General features: G+C 42.0%; 1 protein-coding gene across 3 annotated transcripts; it reads right to left on the reverse strand.

Annotated features, from left to right (window-relative positions):
* Nucleotides 1-19: 19 nt before the first annotated feature.
* On the reverse strand, nucleotides 20-17,293 carry LOC131131045 (cohesin subunit SA-1). 3 transcript variants are annotated; one of them, XM_058075343.1, is made up of 32 exons: nucleotides 16,905-17,293; nucleotides 16,486-16,548; nucleotides 16,308-16,395; nucleotides 15,924-16,148; nucleotides 15,457-15,553; nucleotides 13,234-13,310; nucleotides 12,946-13,150; nucleotides 11,095-11,246; nucleotides 10,783-10,980; nucleotides 10,546-10,644; nucleotides 10,239-10,318; nucleotides 10,014-10,121; nucleotides 8,915-9,002; nucleotides 8,732-8,834; nucleotides 8,553-8,656; nucleotides 7,350-7,442; nucleotides 6,211-6,303; nucleotides 5,920-6,120; nucleotides 5,661-5,725; nucleotides 4,683-4,770; nucleotides 4,532-4,612; nucleotides 4,359-4,451; nucleotides 4,107-4,275; nucleotides 3,859-3,983; nucleotides 2,904-3,005; nucleotides 2,660-2,793; nucleotides 2,439-2,564; nucleotides 2,139-2,320; nucleotides 1,318-1,516; nucleotides 1,121-1,222; nucleotides 954-1,026; nucleotides 21-857 (listed from the first exon to the last, which is right to left on the reverse strand). In XM_058075343.1, exons 2-32 carry the CDS (start codon nucleotides 16,533-16,535, stop codon nucleotides 810-812), a joined length of 3,648 nt encoding a protein of 1,215 aa, XP_057931326.1. In that variant the 5' UTR covers nucleotides 16,536-16,548; nucleotides 16,905-17,293; the 3' UTR covers nucleotides 21-809. The 3 variants fall into 3 exon arrangements, with proteins under 3 accessions (XP_057931328.1, XP_057931329.1, XP_057931326.1); XM_058075345.1 differs by lacking the exon at nucleotides 16,905-17,293 and having other exon boundaries at nucleotides 20-857; nucleotides 15,924-16,069; nucleotides 16,486-16,532; XM_058075346.1 differs by lacking the exon at nucleotides 16,905-17,293 and having other exon boundaries at nucleotides 20-857; nucleotides 15,457-16,069; nucleotides 16,486-16,532.
* Between the last annotated feature and the right edge of the window lie 177 nt (nucleotides 17,294-17,470).

Below are 17,470 nucleotides of genomic sequence, written 5' to 3' on the forward strand. Positions count from 1 at the left end.
CATTTTATAGTAAGGCAATGCTATCCATTTGTAGTCAGTGCATGTCACTGTTGTAGACATAGATATGTTGCTTTGTTGCAAACAAGATAAGACTCAGCATCAAGCACCGCCATATTGGATGTGCCAATGTTGCTTCGTAAGTGCTTGTGTGAATGTATAAACAAGAGGAATTAACTTAAATTTCTTTGGAGAAAGGCGTTTTTTTAAGTAAGTAAATTTACTTGTATTCATTTACAACAGCCTTGCCACATCCAATATGGCGATGACATTGTTGTATTAGCAGTGAACAAACCCAGTGGTGTGTGATAACGCTCAATTTGGTATCAATCCGATACCAGGTAAATACAGGGTCATTATCGCCAATATCGAAACTCAATCTGAATGAGTTTTTTTCTTTTGTAGCTGCTGAGTCAAGTGACTGTAAATCAAACACAACTGCCGATTTTAGTACTTATTACACCTCATGTGAAAACGCATGAGTCCAGAACTGCATTTTATGATTATGAATGACATTTTCACATTCATTTGAACAATCAACACACTTAATTTACGTTGTTAAATTAAAAAGACATAATAGAAATATAGGTTATGTTAACATGAAACAGAGAGCAGTGTCTTGCACAGGGATAAAGTGAAACAGCTCTTTTGTGCTTGTAAATCATCACAACAGTAACATTGAGACCCTGTTTTTGTTCAATTAATTCAGCTCTCTTACCCATATAACAAGATCCATAGCTGCAAAACAAAGCTTTAACGAGCAAACGTGCAAAACACAAATCAGACATGTTGCATGACAAGTCGACAGGACTTCAGTCAAACAGTTCATCAATGACACTGGTACTGTGGCGGGTGGAGGGCTGTGGAACAATAACAGTATGAGACATATTGAGGTCATATTGCTTTACACAGTGCACAGACTATTGTAGGGTTGATTTAATAAAGATTTGTTTTACCAGCGTGTATGAAGAGTCACTTTCGTACTCGTCAATTTCTTGTTCTGCGGGGTCATCCTCTATCAGCGACAGCCTACATGAACACACGCAAACACACACACACGCGTCGTTATTGCAGCGTCACAAACCGTTCAGTTTTTGTGAGTGTATACACTAAATCCTCTCACAAGGTGAGATGGTTGTTCAGTTCTTGCGGAGTCAAGGTGGAGCCCTGCACCCGTAGGGAGGAGTGTTGTCGCCTGGTGGGACGCACCTTTCGCATCTGTGACCTGAAATGTTTGGGTTAGTCGCAACGCCACCATTGGGTGGGTCTGCGATTGGTACTTCAGAGGCAGTCATGATTTAAAAACTAAAAACAGCATACCCTGAGGAGAATTCATCCTCGGACTTAGTCTCAGATAAACCGCTGCCAACATCCGACTCCAAGATGACATCTTCCCTGGGATCAGCGAGCATTGTGGACGGGTGCTTCCGGGCTGTGGAGGTGAAGGCCGGAGTGGACAAACCACTGTGCATGCTGCTGCTGTCCAACCAGGATTTTTTCACTGTGCTGGACACTGACCCTGAATGAGGGAGATGATATCACATTGAATGATGATGCTATAAAACATATTATCACATACTACAGTATTAATTGGCCCTGTACCCTAGAATCCACCCATGAATGATACGGGAAAAGGCCGAAATGATACTGTGTCAAAGCCCAGGGCAGTGATACTGATAAAATCTAGAGTTTAACCATGTCCAGTATCAGCCCCCGTAGCTGTCCACTCAGAGCGCGCTGCTCTGGTATCGTGCCCGTGAAACAACCAATCAGAGAACAGCGCACGAGCGTGAACACACAGCGTTTGTTTTGCTGCCGCCTGTGCTCTGTCAACATGTCAGCGGTTAAAGAGTAAATAGTAAATAATATAGTAAATATTAGTATAACAGTAAATATTAAATAGTACGTGATAATAAGCTAATGATTAAATAGTATGTGATAATAAGATCATCACATGGTTTGTCTGGTATCAGGCCCAGTCAGAGACCGAGTCTCGGGGTAATACTGACACTTGGGGGCATGATACCTGGCCTGATACCAGACAAACCATGTGATAACCTATAATTATGTAACAGCCAAAATGTATTTTTTCATATGAAAATTACCATAAAGAAACCGGAGTATTATTTTCATTGTCTAACCTTGAGCGGATGTCTTCTTGCGCTTAGTAACCGGGATGGTTCCTGGAGTGGCGGCTTCCCTTCTCTCCTCCAGCTCCAATTTGCGTCTGGCAGAGACACGGCCCTCCAAGGAGAGCTGATACACTCTGACCGGTTGCCAGGAGAGGGCAGCATGGGGACACTTGGATTTCAGGAAAGCAGCCCTGAGAGGGAACAATCAATGAAAAGAACCACAAATGCGTATTTAATGTGTATGTTTGAGCACATTTGTGCTCCACAGTGAGTGAGTGAGTGAGTTCATGCGTGGGCCGTAAAGCTCACAGCTGGGTCCGCTCCTGCTGGGGCAGCTTCAAACTAAACTCGCTGAGGATCTCCAGGAAGGCCACGTTGGGGAACTGCTCTTCTGCTTCTTGCTGCGCAGCACGGAAGGCAAAACCTATGCCACCCCTGAGAGGGGAAAGAAACAACGAAGACCACCACAACCCATCCGGATTCACACTGAGCTGATGAGCACTTCCAGACAAATGAAACTTGCTACTCACTTGTGCAGAGCCAACAGAGGTGTGCGAGCACGTTCGAGGTCAGTGCCGAAAGTCAGGGCGAGCCTCTTGGCTAAATCTCGGATCTTGCTAATATCCTGCCTGCTGACATCCTCCATCAGCATCTCTGAGAAAAGCTGGATTGACATAAAATAATTAGTTATCACACTGACAGCAACGGAGGACATATACGAGCACACCTTGAGCACGTATGATAAATATTACCATGTGTGTCAATATGGCCCACCTGCTGCAGACAAAGGCAGAGAGTCTTGGCGCTCAGCACAGGACTGACCGCCTTGGTCTTGATTATGGTGTCTTTGATGATGTCGCCAAAGTCCCTAAAGTACTGTTAGAAGACATCCAAGACATCAGATGATCGTAATTAGCACAGTATTCAATTACATTTCTGGGTGCCACATTTAATAAAGCTTGAGTCGGGTGAGCTGGATTTTTTTCCTTCACTATTTATAGATTATAGCTTTACCACACCAAATTGGGGCTAATAGAGGGTAGTGGTCATGGTTTGGTTTATTTCATACATGCATAACAGAGTTATATTAATGAACTTTGTATACATGCAAACTTCAACACGTCAGGAAATAAGTAAATATGGATTCCATGAGCTTAAAGACTACAAACAAACATTTTTTCTCATCAAAGATGAGAGTTGTATCTTTCCTTAATCTTATCTATGTAGCCCAAGAATACAATATTCTGTGTGCCTTGAAAAATCAGTGAAAATAATCAAAAATGGCCGGTAACCCGAGAGACGACTGAGATTTAATGAGTTAAAGAGACTCGTGTTAGAAAAATAGATTTCATGGATTGCCATGTTAATACATAGAAAATATTTGTTTCATTAAATACAGTAAAAATGGGCATATTTCAGACATAATGTAGTTGTGATTAATCATCATTGATGAATTTAAAAACTGATTATTCTGATAATTTTTTCATCATTCATTTGACATTCCAAAAGCCAAATCATTGGTGGGAGGTAAATATGACAATAATACACTGTGTTCTTGCTAGGTCGCCTCTTTTGATTGCAGTTCTCTCCGGAGGAGAGTGAGAACAACAGCAAGGTGCGAGGAATGACTCACTCTGATTCACATCCTGGATTCATAATTGAACTGGGCATTTTGCCGTTTTCATGCCTCCAAGAAGTAGCAGAAAAAAAGCTGAAACATGACTTCTACCTTGTGGTAGTGTTTGAAGACGTCGGTGGCAGCTGTGAGGTCCAGTACGCCGTAGATGACCAACTTGCAGTAGCCGGCCAGGTGGAGGCGCTTCTTCTGAAGAAGGGCGATCTCCTCGTGCTCGTCTGTGGAAGTGAAACAAACCCCAGGTGATGACCAGATGTATTGAAGATGGAGTTCATACTTGGAAAGTCTTATCAACGGACCGCCATGAACACTTAATGACAGACAATAATGACTTCAAATACCTTCCACTCCCACACTGTCAGAGTCTGAGAAGACATAGTCCAGAAGGTAGGCTGCCAGTTCAGCACGCATTGCATCGGAGGGCAAGAGGTACAAGCTACGGAGGGCTGGTTCAGAGCGGATAGAATTGGTGCTGTAAAGCAGCAGCAGATCACACAGCAGCTTAAAGGCCTACAGTGGAGGGAAGGAAAAAATATGTTTTCATGATTTTGCATGTGACATCATGATATTTCTGTTGGTACTGATGCTCCAACCTCATCCCTGATCTCAGCCTCGCCCAGACACAAACACGTCTGGCAGATGTGGCACAAGGAGAGAACCTCATTCTTCAGAAGCTTCAGCTCCTCCTGGGACAGACAGACAAGGGTCAGCAACCGGGAAGTCAAACAGAAAATCAAAAAGGAATGCGCCGTTGTCACTCGGGCACCTCGGTGGGTGCAGAGTCGTGTGCATTGGCTTTGGCCCACATCAGATGGAAGGCGGAGCATCTCAGAGCCGACACAAAGAGCTGAAATGAAAGCCAAGAGTAGTCACACTCTCTTCATTATTCATCCAGCATGAAAACAATCAGCCCAGACTTCCTCATCCAGCTCTCTGGATTCCAGCCTGCTTTTAAGAAGGTCCATGCAGGAGTCAAACAACCTCCAAGCTGTTAGGTCTTTGGCACTGGAACACACATATACGTGTATATATTAAATATATAATTAAAAATTAATATATAAATATACTATATATATACAAAAAACTCCAAATTGTCCATAGGTATGAATGTGAGTGTGAATGGTTGTTTGTCTATATGTGCCCTGTGATTGGCTGGCAACCAGTCCAGGGTGTACCCCGCCTCTCGCCCAAAGACAGCTGGGATAGACTCCAGCACCCCCGCGACCCTCGTGAGGAAAAAGCGGTAGAAAATGAATAAATAAATAAATAAAAGGGTGGCACGTTTAGGTTAGCGCACAGACCTCACAGCTAGGAGACCAGGGTTAAATTCCACCCTCGGCCATCTCTGTGTGGAGTTTGCATGTTCTCCCAGTGCATGTGTGGGTTTTCTCCGGGTACTCCGGTTTCCTCCCACATTCCAAAAACATGCTAGGTTAATTGGCGACTCCGAATTGTCCATAGGTATGAATGTGAGTGTGAATAGTTGTTTGTCTATATGTGCCCTGTGATTGGCTGGCCACCAGTCCAGGGTGTACCCCGTTTCTCGCCCGAAGACAGTTGGGATAGGCTCCAGCACCACCGCGACCCTCGTGAGGAAAAAGCGGTAGAAAATGAATGAATGAATGAATGAATGAAAAAATTTTTTTAACTATATTAGGAAAGCAGGAAGTGAACAAATGTAACAGTTAGTGATTGTAAAAGTACCAGATGGAGGGGTAGGATTTAATAAGCTTTGCTTCTTCCTACTCCTTTTGGACATGTGGAACTGTGAACTGATTATGGGATGCATTCAATTGTAATCTGAGGCATGTTCAAATGAAATTAAACCAATACCATTACCATTACCACGAATGAGCATGCACATGCCCTACCTTTTTTTGGATAGCAACACACACCTGTTCAAGGCCGCAATCCTTTTTAAGGCCATGGCGGCACTGTAAACATCGTCATCTGTTGTACCCTGTGTGTACACACACACACAAACACACACCACACTTGAGTTCTGAAAATGTCACATGTGATGATAACCATAGAACCGGGAATAGAATATCATTTTGTGCCATATATAACAGTCTGGAAGCTCAGTAGAAAATGAGTAGTATAATTCAAGTATCATGTCTGAGAGCAATGGCACTCTACTTTAGTTTTACATACCTGCAGCAAGTCACTCAAATAGGCGCTGAAGCAGTCTGTCAGGTTGTCCACCAGCTGACTAAATGCCATACGGGAACGGGAGGAAAAGGTGTAGTGGTCGGAACAAAGCACGCTGAACAGGCGGCCGCACGCCCCTAACACGGCAGCGTCCGTGTGCTTCGCCACAATCTCGCATAACTGAGACAGCAGCTGGTCCAGATGCTGATGACACGGTAAAGCAACATGAGAAAAAGTACACACTAACTGCATTGGCTATTGTTGTAAAGTCTTGAACTCCAATTGGTCTCTTACCTTCTCCATCCCTTGTACACTGCAGTATATCTCCAGGTTGAAGTACAGGGGAGCTTGCAGGAGGAGTTTTACCTTCCCTGCGTCTGCTGAGTACTGGAAGGTGGGCATTGGTGCAAACACATACTTCAATAAATGATAATATTCATTGTACAGTGATATGGGACTGGATTTTCAGCACACATAATAAAAACACTCTTGCACTGATGGTGAGTCACTGGTAGTTTTCATTCGCTCATTCATTCATTCATTCATTCATTTTCTACCGCTTTTTCCTCACAAAGGTCGCGGGGGTGCTGGAGTCTGAGCGGATAGACAACTGTCTTCGGGCGAGAGGCGGGGTACACCCTGGACTGGTGGCCTTGAACAGGTGTGTGTTGCTATCCATAAAAATGTAGGGCATGTGCATGCTCATTTGTGGTAATGGTAATGGTATTGGTTTTATTTCATTTGAACATGCATCAGATTACAATTGAATGATTCACATAATCAGTTCACAGTTCCACATGTACAAAAGGAGTAGGAAGAAGCAAAGCTTATTAAATCCTACCCCTCCATCTGGTACTTTTACAATCAGTAACTGTTACATTTGTTCACTTCCTGCTTTCCTAATATAGTTAATTTTTTTTGTTTTTTCATTCATTCATTTTCTACCGCTTTTTCCTCACGAGGGTTGCGGGGGATGCTGGAGCCTATCCCAGCTGTCTTCGGGCGAGAGGCGGGGTACACCCTGGACTGGTGGCCAGCCAATCACTGGGCACATATAGACAAACAACCATTCACACTCACATTCATACCTATGGACAATTTGGAGTGGCCAATTAACCTAGCATGTTTTTGGAATGTGGGAGGAAACCGGAGTACCCGGAGAAAACCCACGCATGCACGGGGAGAACATGCAAATTCCACAGAGATGGCCGAGGGTGGAATTGAACCCTGGTCTCCTACCTGTGAGGTCTGCGCGCTAACCACTTGATATTTGATATTTTGCTTTGCTTTGTTTTATACAGCAATCGATGACAACAGCAATTGATTACTATAATCTCTCTAAGTTTAGAAAAAAAGGAGCCAGTCCATGGGCTTAAAAAGATTGTGTAGCACCAATAAAAAACACTCACTCAACTAATAAACAGGACAGTTACCTTGGTCAGCAGTTGCGGCAGCAGGGGGATGAAATGGGTGGTGACACGCCTCTTGTCTTGTTCCTGGATCTTCTTTTCCTTCACATTCAGGCCCTTTGTGTAAACATACAAACATAGACACATGTTGACAGGTGAAGACAATGCACAAAAGACTAACTATGTTGCCATACTCCTGCAGTTGTAATAGGTTTGTCCATATAGTGTACCCAGACTACTGAGTAATATGTCTATTCTGTCACACAAACAGTTCAATGCTACAACTACTTAAGCCAGGGGTCTCAAACACGCGGCCCGCGGGCCAAATGTGGCCCGCAGGACACTAGTTTGAGGCCCCCGCCTTGATATGAAAGATTAATGTTAGTGCGGCCCGTGAAAGTTTGATATGGATGCTGTATGGTATCATGTACCCAGAAAACATTATTACGTTTGATTAATGTTCATGTTAAAGGTTAAATAACTGTTAATAGTTATCCTCCCTATCCGTGTGGAAGTGGTAAGTCTTTGGCTATTTAACTTTGAAGGAAATAACTTGAAGGCTACCGTTTAGGTCGCTAACTCTCTAGTTTGCGAGTTAGCATGTGTCTCAAGACCCTGCAGTTGCGCAATATGTTTATATCATTCATTCATTCATTTTCTACCGCTTTTTCCTCACGAGGGTCGCGGGGGTGCTGGAGCCTATCCCAGCTGTCTTCGGGCGAGAGGCGGGGTACACCCTGGACTGGTCATGTTTATATATAAATAAAAAAAAGTATAAATGTGACTATAGTCGTGTTTTGTCATGTCTACAGGGCTCTAATAATGCTTTGTTCATTTTAATCTGAAAAAAATAATTTGTCTACCCACCAACTATATGTGGTTTCTTAACTTTTTATTATTTGCCGTTTTATTATTATTATTATATTTATTTATTACTGATTGATTTTCTTTATTCTTGATTTGTTTATTTATTTTTCATCTTATTTTGTGTAGAAAAATAAAAAGTAAGATATTTGAGAACAGTGGAATGTTTTATCAGAGCTTTTCTTGTAGAAAATCGGAACCAAAGCACTGAAAAAGTTTGTATATTTTTCTGTTTTTACTAAATGCGTTTTTTTTTTTGGAAAACCTGATACGGCCCAGCCTTGCCCAGACCCTAGCTCCAGTGGCCCCCAGGTAAATTGAGTTTGAGACCCCTGACTTAAGCTATCATGGTTGCGTCCCCACCTTCTTGGCCGGGACCCTCCCAACAGGCGGCGTGGCTTCCACTGCCTGTCGGATCACGCAAAACATCAACTCAAGGAGCGCGCCCTCCTCCTGATCCAACAAACCTATATGAGGAGTCAAAAGAAGACTCACAATCATCGTCTTTGGCGTTTATATGCACAGATTTGCAGCAAACTCACATGTTTCCTGTTGTAAAAGTATGGTCATTCTCTCCCAGTCTTTTAGCTCGGAACTGGCCACATCCCACAGGCTGTCCACCAGGTAGGTCGCATGATCATGGAACTTGTAATAATAAGAGTTTCTTGTATGCATTACATTAATCATAAGGAGGTTACAAGGCAGACAAAAGGAAAGAAATGTACCTCGGACTGAAGGTAGAAGGAGATGAGGATCTGGAAAAAGTCTAAATTCATGCCCCTCTCATTCTCGTTGTCAATGACACTTTGTAGCCTGTAACACACACAATGAGAACAATACAAATACTTAGATTTTTTTGGCCTCATAGAGAAGACTGTTAGAGCTCATGGGATGTGTTATAGTTATAACTAAAAAAAACATTTTCCAGTACAAATCTTCTCTAAAAGCGAGGATTCTCATTCATACTAAGATATATTAGCGTGTACGGTATTGTACGAACTTGTACGTCACACTTTTATAGTTTGGCTGGCTCTGCAACACAAGTGGTGTTTCCATATTGTCCTACAATTTGGTATGGCCAATGAGTGTCATTTATTTAAGTCATGATTTTTTAAATGATTTTATTTTATTTATGTCATGTTGTCAAGTATGTTCTTTATGCTATTGAGTAAATGAAAATTCATTCATTCATTCATTTTCTACCGCTTATCCTCACTAGGGGCGCGAGGGGCGCGAGGGGCGCGAGGGGCGCTGGAGCCTATCCCAGCTGTCTTCGGGCGAGAGGCGGGGTACACCCTGGACTGGTGGCCAGCCAATCCCAGGGCACATATAGACAAACAACCATTCACACTCACATTCATACCTATTTTCATTTTCATTTTCATAGGTAACCTATTTTGAAAATGTTAATGTTAATGCCCCGCCCCGCTTTTACTCACGTTTTAACTGTGTATAAACAAATGAATGTTGTATTTTTACATACGTTTGTACGTATCTTTTACTCTGTTTACTTGCTTTTATTCAATTCCATTTTTCTGTAAAGTGTCTGAGTATTTTGAAAAAGCTATACAAATAAAATGTATTATTATTATTGTTAATGTTAATAAACCAGACACCTGTTGTTGGGTGTGCTATTGTCGAGTTGAATAACTGGCCTTTCCAGATTAAATATCTGTTCTTAGTCTTATATTTTGCAAAAATAAATATGACTCATAGTCCAGTGCATCTTATTATTACTTTTTGCATTGTACCATTCCTAAAACACAACTACTGGTGTCTTTTGCACAGCCCTGCACAAAAATTAGACCAAAAATTTGTTTATACCTCTTATAGAGGAAGAGGCCAGCAGCAGATGCCAGGCTGCGGTGTGAGGCGTAAACCAGAGAATAGATAAGACCGCACTCCTTTTCTCCCAGGCCTTCCTCCATACCCCTGCAGATGTGCATAAAACACCAAAAGTTTGTATGAAGCTGCAGATCATCACAACATATTTTTCTTTGCAAGCACACTTGTCATTTGATTTCTTGTAATAGTAGAAAAGCCCCTCACTGGTCGATTAGCAGCAAAAGCTTGACTATTTCCACTGCCACCTCTTGGTCCTTGTCCAGTACCATGCTGACCATCCTCTCCTAAAGACATACACTGTCAAATACACATTCTTCTTCCAGTTCACATCTTGGTTTTGTGTCAGAGAGGAGTTAATGAACACGAAGCCAGCCAAAGAACAAGGCTTAACAAGACAAATGAAAAAGGAGAATAGAAACAATATACTGAAACAATAGATAGGATGCTGTGGCAGGAAGATAGGGCGAGAGGAGGGAGAAAGGAAGCGCTCTGCTCCAGAGGGACACCTCACTTTAAATCTGCTGGTGAAAAGCTCCAGGCGGCCAATGAACTCCTCCTCCTGATACAGAGCCTGCAGGCTTCGCACACACTGCAGACGCACCAGACTTTGCTGAGAGAGAGCAGACAGAAGAGTAACACAGCACACTTGACATGCCATATGCACACAGATGCAAACAGTACGTGGTGACTCGAAGACCGTTAATATCAAGCAACAGAATGAATCACGACAAACGTCTCACTGCTGCACCTTGTCGTTCAACATCCAGCCCAAGTATTTGATATAGCTGTCGGTGAGGAAGTACTCGGGGTTCGTCTTGACCCACACTCCAAGCTCCTCCATGCACATTGCCCGGACCTCCATCATCTGGTCACGGTAGCGGTGCACAAAAATGCCACGGAAGGTGGTGTTTATCATAGATGACATCTCCTCTTTGTTCTCCTGCAGCTGTGGAGCAATTGTAAACACACATGGTTGTGTTCAATATGAGTGTAGCCTAGGTCAAACAGTTAGCCCTAAGGGGTCATCGTGTCACATTACGTGTGTGTGTGTGCGTGTCACCTGGCTGATGGTGGCCTGGAGCTCTTCCAGTCGTTCAGAGTCTTGTTCGTGGGCCTCCTTACCCTTCTCCAGGTCGTAGCGCCGACTGATGGTGTGCAGCTGGAAGGACACCATTACAGCTACTTCCACCATCCCAGAAATTAGCTTCAAGGCTAACAGGGAACAGAAATGCACATCTATTTAAATGGTAATGGTTTTATTTCATTTGAACATGCATCAGATTACAATTGAATGCATCCCATAATCAGTTCACAGTTCCACATGTCCAAAAGGAGTAGGAAGAAGCAAAGCTTATTAAATCCTACCCCTCCATCTGGTACTTTTACAATCAGTAACTGTTACATTTGTTCACTTCCTGCTTTCCTAATATAGTTTAAGGGCTTTTTTTTTTTTTTATCACGTACCGAAGTACTCGGTGATATGAGCATCCAATGCCATAATGGGTACCATAGTAAGTGTCAATATAGTGATATATATAGCACATCATGACTGGTTCAAGACTCTTCATCCTTGTATTTAGCAAACATCAACTGCTTGTATTGTTTCTTGAATTGGCTCATCGTTGTGCATTGTTTGATTTCCTTACTCAATCCATTCCATAGTTTGATTCCACATACTGAAATGCTAAGGCTAGCATAACGTAGTCCTAGCATAGAAGTGTTTCAAATGTACTTCTTCCCTGAGATCATATTTCTCCTCTCTTGTAGAGAAGTATTGGATGACATTTTTAGCTAATTGCTTATTTTTAGCCTTATGCATCATTTTAGCTGTTTGAAGATGAACTATATCAGCAAGTTGAAGTATTTGTGATTTTAGAAATAAGGAGTTAGTAGTATGTTCTCTGTAGGCGGCATTATGAATTATCCTTACTGACCTTTTTTGCAGTACATTTAGCAAGTGAAGATTGCTTTTATAGTTATTAGCCCATATTTCCACACAATAAGTAAGATATGGTAGAACCAGAAAGCAATAAAGAGTGTGGAGTGATTTCTGATTGAGAACAGAAATTATATACAAATCAAACTTTTATTATATTCACTGAAAATAAATCACATGGTTCTACTGCTTTGTACCGAGGTGTGTGGTGTGTTTAGTTTATATGATGATTGCTATTAGCCAGGGTTACCATTAGATACGCAATACGAGTGTCAATCCTACGAGACACAGCACACAGGCTTTGAAAGGCATTTAGCAGTCTAAGTTACCAAATGTTGTTCCTTGCCCTTTGCATGAACCATATTAATTTCTTATGCTTATATAACATATAAGACACAAGGTTTAATATACATTCACAATGTAATAATTTGAGCTGCCAGTCTGTGTGTGCTAATAACACTTCCTAGTAATATACAGCAGTTATTGTTTTTGCAGGATCCACTGAGGGGAGTGTGAATATCCTGCTTACATGTTTCATACCAGCCTAAAGGCATTATGGGTTGTCTCTGTGGTTTTTTGACTCGAGCAAAATAATCACTTTCAAGGAAGGGGAGCAGATGTTACAAAAGAGATGCTACACAGCTAGAAGTGCATTGTGAATAACAAAAGCAGCTCCTCCAGCAGCAAAAACAGATGTGGGCTGAATGGAGCAGGTTGTTCCGCCTCAAGGAGACACAAGAATGCATATAGGTTTTTTTTTTCCATATCAGTCTTTCCGCTCACGTCAGTCATTAGTGTAGGCGAGAACCTTTGTGACATCTTAGCTCAACATGGGTACTTACACCATACAATTCAAAAAGCTGCATAAAAGAATCAGCATTTACACACTACAAAAATAATTTTGGATACAGGTCTGACTAGATTGTGCAAGTGTACTTATTTATGACTATAGTGAGTGAATGTGGTATTGCTCACCCAGCAGTGTACTTGTGTGTCTGAAGGCTCTGACTTGGGAGTCCGTGAGCCCCGTGAGTAGCGACAGCACAAAAGGGAAGAGGTACCCGTCGTATATGAGACTACACCGACAGGAGTGCACGAGGACCCGGGCAAACTCGCAGAGGCCTGCTTTGAATCGCTTCAGCGAGGGGCCCGGCTTGGACAGAGGATATGTCGCTTCATTCTGGAAGAAGAGCCGTACATAATTTGAGCCATTTTTTTACAGTTATAAACAAACCATGCTTGTATTATTCATTTTTTTCTCACCAGATCAAACTGTTTGGTTAGCGTGGCGATGATATTCGCATTTGGCATGGAGTCCAGCATCTCTCTGCTAATCACTCCTGCAAAAGCATGCATGAATACTAGAGCTGTCAAATGAGGACAGTTAATGAATCAGATTAATCATTTTTCACATGAATGAATCCTTACTGATTAATCACCATTTGCAACTATGTCTGAAATATGACCATTTTATATAAAGATAAATGACGGCAGATGGTTAGATATCACACACTTCTGAAAATCCATTTGTCTAACACGAATCTCTTTAATGGTAACTGAACATTTGCATTCAAAGAAAACGTGTTTGCCCCCTTTCTGATTTTTAATTTTGCATATTTGTCACACTTATTTCGACTTATCAAACAAATATTAGTCAATGACAACACAGCTGAACACAAAGCACAGTTTTTAAATGAAACTTTTTATTATTAAAGGAGAAAAACAATCCAAACCGACATGGCCCTGTGTGAAAAAGTGATTGCCTCCTGAACCTAATAACTGGCTGGGCCACCCTTAGCAGCAACAACTGCAACCAAGCCTTTGTGGTAACTTGCAATGGGTTTCCTACACCTCCAAAGTCTTCCTTTTGTTTTTCTTCAGCTGTTCAGATGTGGATTTTCTGGTGTGTTTTGGATCATTGTCATGCAGCAAAACCCAAGTGGATTTTCGCTTGAGGTCACAAACTGATGACCGGACATTCTTCTTCAAGATCATCACAATAAAAACGCCCAATTGAGATAATCCTTAATTTATTAAATACGAAAGAAGTCTTTAAACGGTTTAAGAATTCTGAAAGTCCAATCCCAACAACACATTTTTGTGTGTCATTATGTTGGTATAGTTACTTAGATATTTCAGCTGTCACAAAATCTATTTGTGTCAAAATGAAAGTAATGCTCGAACTGTATCTTTTCACCAAAAAGTTTTTTTTTTCTAGTCGGGAACTGATATTTTCCTGAAACGTACCCATATTCTACTACTGATTACAAAACAATGGAAAATGGTAGAAACAAACTTTTATTTCTGATGAAAGTTGTCTTTCTTTTAGTTAGTTAGTTCTATATTTATATAACCATAGGACACAATATTCTGTGTGCCTTGACAGATCAGTCAAAATCGTCTAAAATGGTTGGTACTGAAGGGATTTTTTTTGTGTTGAAAAATTTAGTTTTTCAACAAAGACGATTTTCGTCTTGGAAGTTGGAGTCATCACTCCATTCTTGGGGTAATTTTGGTTGGCCGACCACTCCTGGGAAGGTTTACCACTGTTCCATGTTTTCCATTTGTGGATAATGTCTCTCACTGTGATACGAATCCCATATTTATTTTGCAGACTGATAGATCTAAATGACTTTCTTTTCGGGGGAAGAAAGAGCAAAAGGGGGTTAATCACTTTTTCACACAGGGGCATGCAGGTTTGGATTTTTTTCCCTTCCCGCCCATCCATTCATTTTCTATGCCGCATATCGTCACTAGGGTCGCCGGGATATGCTGGAGCCTATCCCAGCTGACTTTGGAGCGAGACGCGGGGTTCACCCGGGACTGGTCGACAGTCAATCACAGGGCACATATAGACAAACAACCATTCACACTCATTCATTCATTCATTCATTCATTTATTTTCTACCGCTTATCCTCACGAGGGTCGCGGGGGGTGCTGGAGCCTATCCCAGCTGTCTTCGGGCAAGAGGCGGGGTACACCCTGGACTGGTCGCCAGCCAATCACAAGGCACATATAGACAAACAATCATTCACACTCACATTCAATGACAATTAAAAAAAAAAAAAGAATGAACATTTGTTTTTCCGAGGATGGACTAAAGGATGTTTGCAAGTTGATGAAGTTTGCAAGATACATACTATATGGTGTTGGAGTTGCACTGTTGTCATTGTGTTTGGGTCAGAATATAAATTATAAAAGAGCATCAGATTCTGTGTGACTGTGTGGAGACACTCTTAATTCAATATTTTAATTGCCACGTAATTTTTGGCAGCCTTAATGAATAGACAAATTGAAGTGGCATTCCCTTTTTTTCTCGTCCTTTCAGAAAACACTTCCTATTCAGAGAACTTTAACAATGTGATCCAGTCATGCCAAGGGATCAATACTCCACCTTCGCCCCAGCTGAAATTGGAAAGGTAATCTGTTGACCCACATCCCTCCCACCTCCTATCCATCGCCTGGCTTCCCCCTTGACCCCTGACCTTTGCATCCACAGGACTGAACAATGAAGTTGACGAGAATCAGCATCCCAGTCTCATGACTTTGCTTGTAGGCGTCCAGCCACTCGTCGACCACTGTCTAGGGATGGACAAAAAGACGACAGCTACTCAGACAGCTGGATTCTAAATAATATATCACACGAGTTATCCTCCATGATGCAGGATTGCTTTTTATAGCAGCAAAACACAAGCTCAAAGAGCCATAACATCACAACAACAACAGTAAGGATGGATGCTTGCTGTCAATATTTAACAATGCGACCCAGTGAAAAGCCTTCCTTGCTCCTCTTTGCATATCTGAGGCGACTCTGGAGGCTCTCATCCGTCAGCCTCTGACAACACAGTAATCCCTCTCATTAGAAACCGCCTCCCTCAGTAGCTACGTCCATTCATGTCTTTATCTCTATTCCCCTGTTACCTTCTTGGACCTCTGCTGACAGTTTGCTCACCACCAGGGCAGTCTTTCCAGAGATGACAGCTTCAAAGATATCCTTTGCACTGATAAGGCAGTTGCCCCTGTTCGCTACTCTTGTCCCAGGCTGCGGTGAGGTCTGCCTGGGGGTCCCTTGGGGTGACTGTTCCTGCTGAGCAGTGTCTGGTGGAGAGGAGATGGAGCTGTTAGGCGAACTGGGTGTCGCTCTCAATGCAGCTTTACGTCTCTGCCTCTTGGGTGGCTTGGGATGAGAGGGAGACAGAAGGGCAGCTCAGCAGGGGTTTTCGAGTGAATTGATGCCATCGACAGAATTAGCGGTGGCTTGACATTCAACAATTACAGCTGCGCCATGCTACCTAGACCTGATGATAGCAGAGAAGTGTTGTGGAAATTCACTTACAACTGACATTGCTGGCGCTGTTTTCTTCCGCTTTGTGGTTTTCGCTGGGACCACATAGTCTTCATCTAGATCTGATAAATCATCAAAGCTAACAAAGACAGAAGAATAGAGTATATGTCACTACATATACAGTAACATGTCTCCCAATTATATTAGTTCCCATATTTGACACTGGTACCTGTCAGAGACGTCACTTGACATGTTTGATGCAGAATCAGGGTTCCCCATGGGACAGACTAAGCTAGCAAGGCAAAGGCAGTGTTCATGTTTCAGAGAATTGAAGCTTTTATACATTTTTCTTGACTTTATTCAAGTGAACAAATATCACATTATTGACTGCTTACTTTTTATTTTTAAACAAGTTCAATTTGTATTACTCAGAACTAGTAAAACTGCAAATTATGGACTATGGTTTTACAGTACAAGACAATTGACTGGGTGGCAATTAATTACGCACTTTAGCCTCATCGGTAGTACTACATTGCTAGCCACAATCCCAACAGAAAGTAGTAATAATTACGATTAAAAAATATTTCTCATTAGTTGCTAATAATATGGATTGTTACTTTCCTAATATTGGTGTGGTCTGCTACTTACCGAAGTTTTTTCACTTCTTGACCCAGTCACATCAAAGGCGCGGAAAGGCGTAATACAATCTAACAACAAAGATTCTGATTGGCCAGAGACACATTATCGAAGGCTGTGACAGGTCCTTGAAAAGTTGGCTTGCATCAGATTGGTCATTCCTGTTACCTGCTACAAACTAGATTTGTCTTATCTCTGTAATATAACATGTAGCAAACGTTGTAGCTGCAATTTTGGTTACAAAGTAGTCGTTTTATTGAAGCTCATTTCTAACTTCGAAACATACAAGCAACTGACATAAAATGTTGACAGGATTTATTCAAGGTTTCCCTCCAAGCTAACCCCTCCTTGCAGGTCCCTAATGGGTCCTCCGTGGCACGGGTCCATTGTTCCAGGTTGGCTTACAGCATGAATACCCGTCAACTCCCCAAGCGTCAAAAACGTGACTTCCGGTGTTTACTTTCAAATTAAACTCAATTCCTCCCTCAATAACTTCAAATCATGTTTTATTACGTTGGTGATTTGATTCAAGAGGAACAAGACTGCCGGTTTTACCTTACGGAGAAGATGTACTAAAT

This window comes from Doryrhamphus excisus, chromosome 6 (genome assembly GCF_030265055.1).
Source record: "Doryrhamphus excisus isolate RoL2022-K1 chromosome 6, RoL_Dexc_1.0, whole genome shotgun sequence".
Lineage (NCBI taxonomy): Eukaryota > Metazoa > Chordata > Actinopteri > Syngnathiformes > Syngnathidae > Doryrhamphus > Doryrhamphus excisus.

Coding starts and splice junctions, on each gene's coding strand:
- LOC131131045 (XM_058075343.1), bottom strand. CDS start 16,535: ATGGGGAACCCTGATTCTGCATCAAACATGTCAAGTGACGTCTCTGAC. Junction 13,311..15,456: donor TCAGTCCTGTGGATGCAAAG/GTCAGGGGTCAA, acceptor ATGCTTTTGCAG/GAGTGATTAGCAGAGAGATG. Junction 1,027..1,120: donor CTGAACAACCATCTCACCTT/GTGAGAGGATTT, acceptor GTGTTCATGTAG/GCTGTCGCTGATAGAGGATG.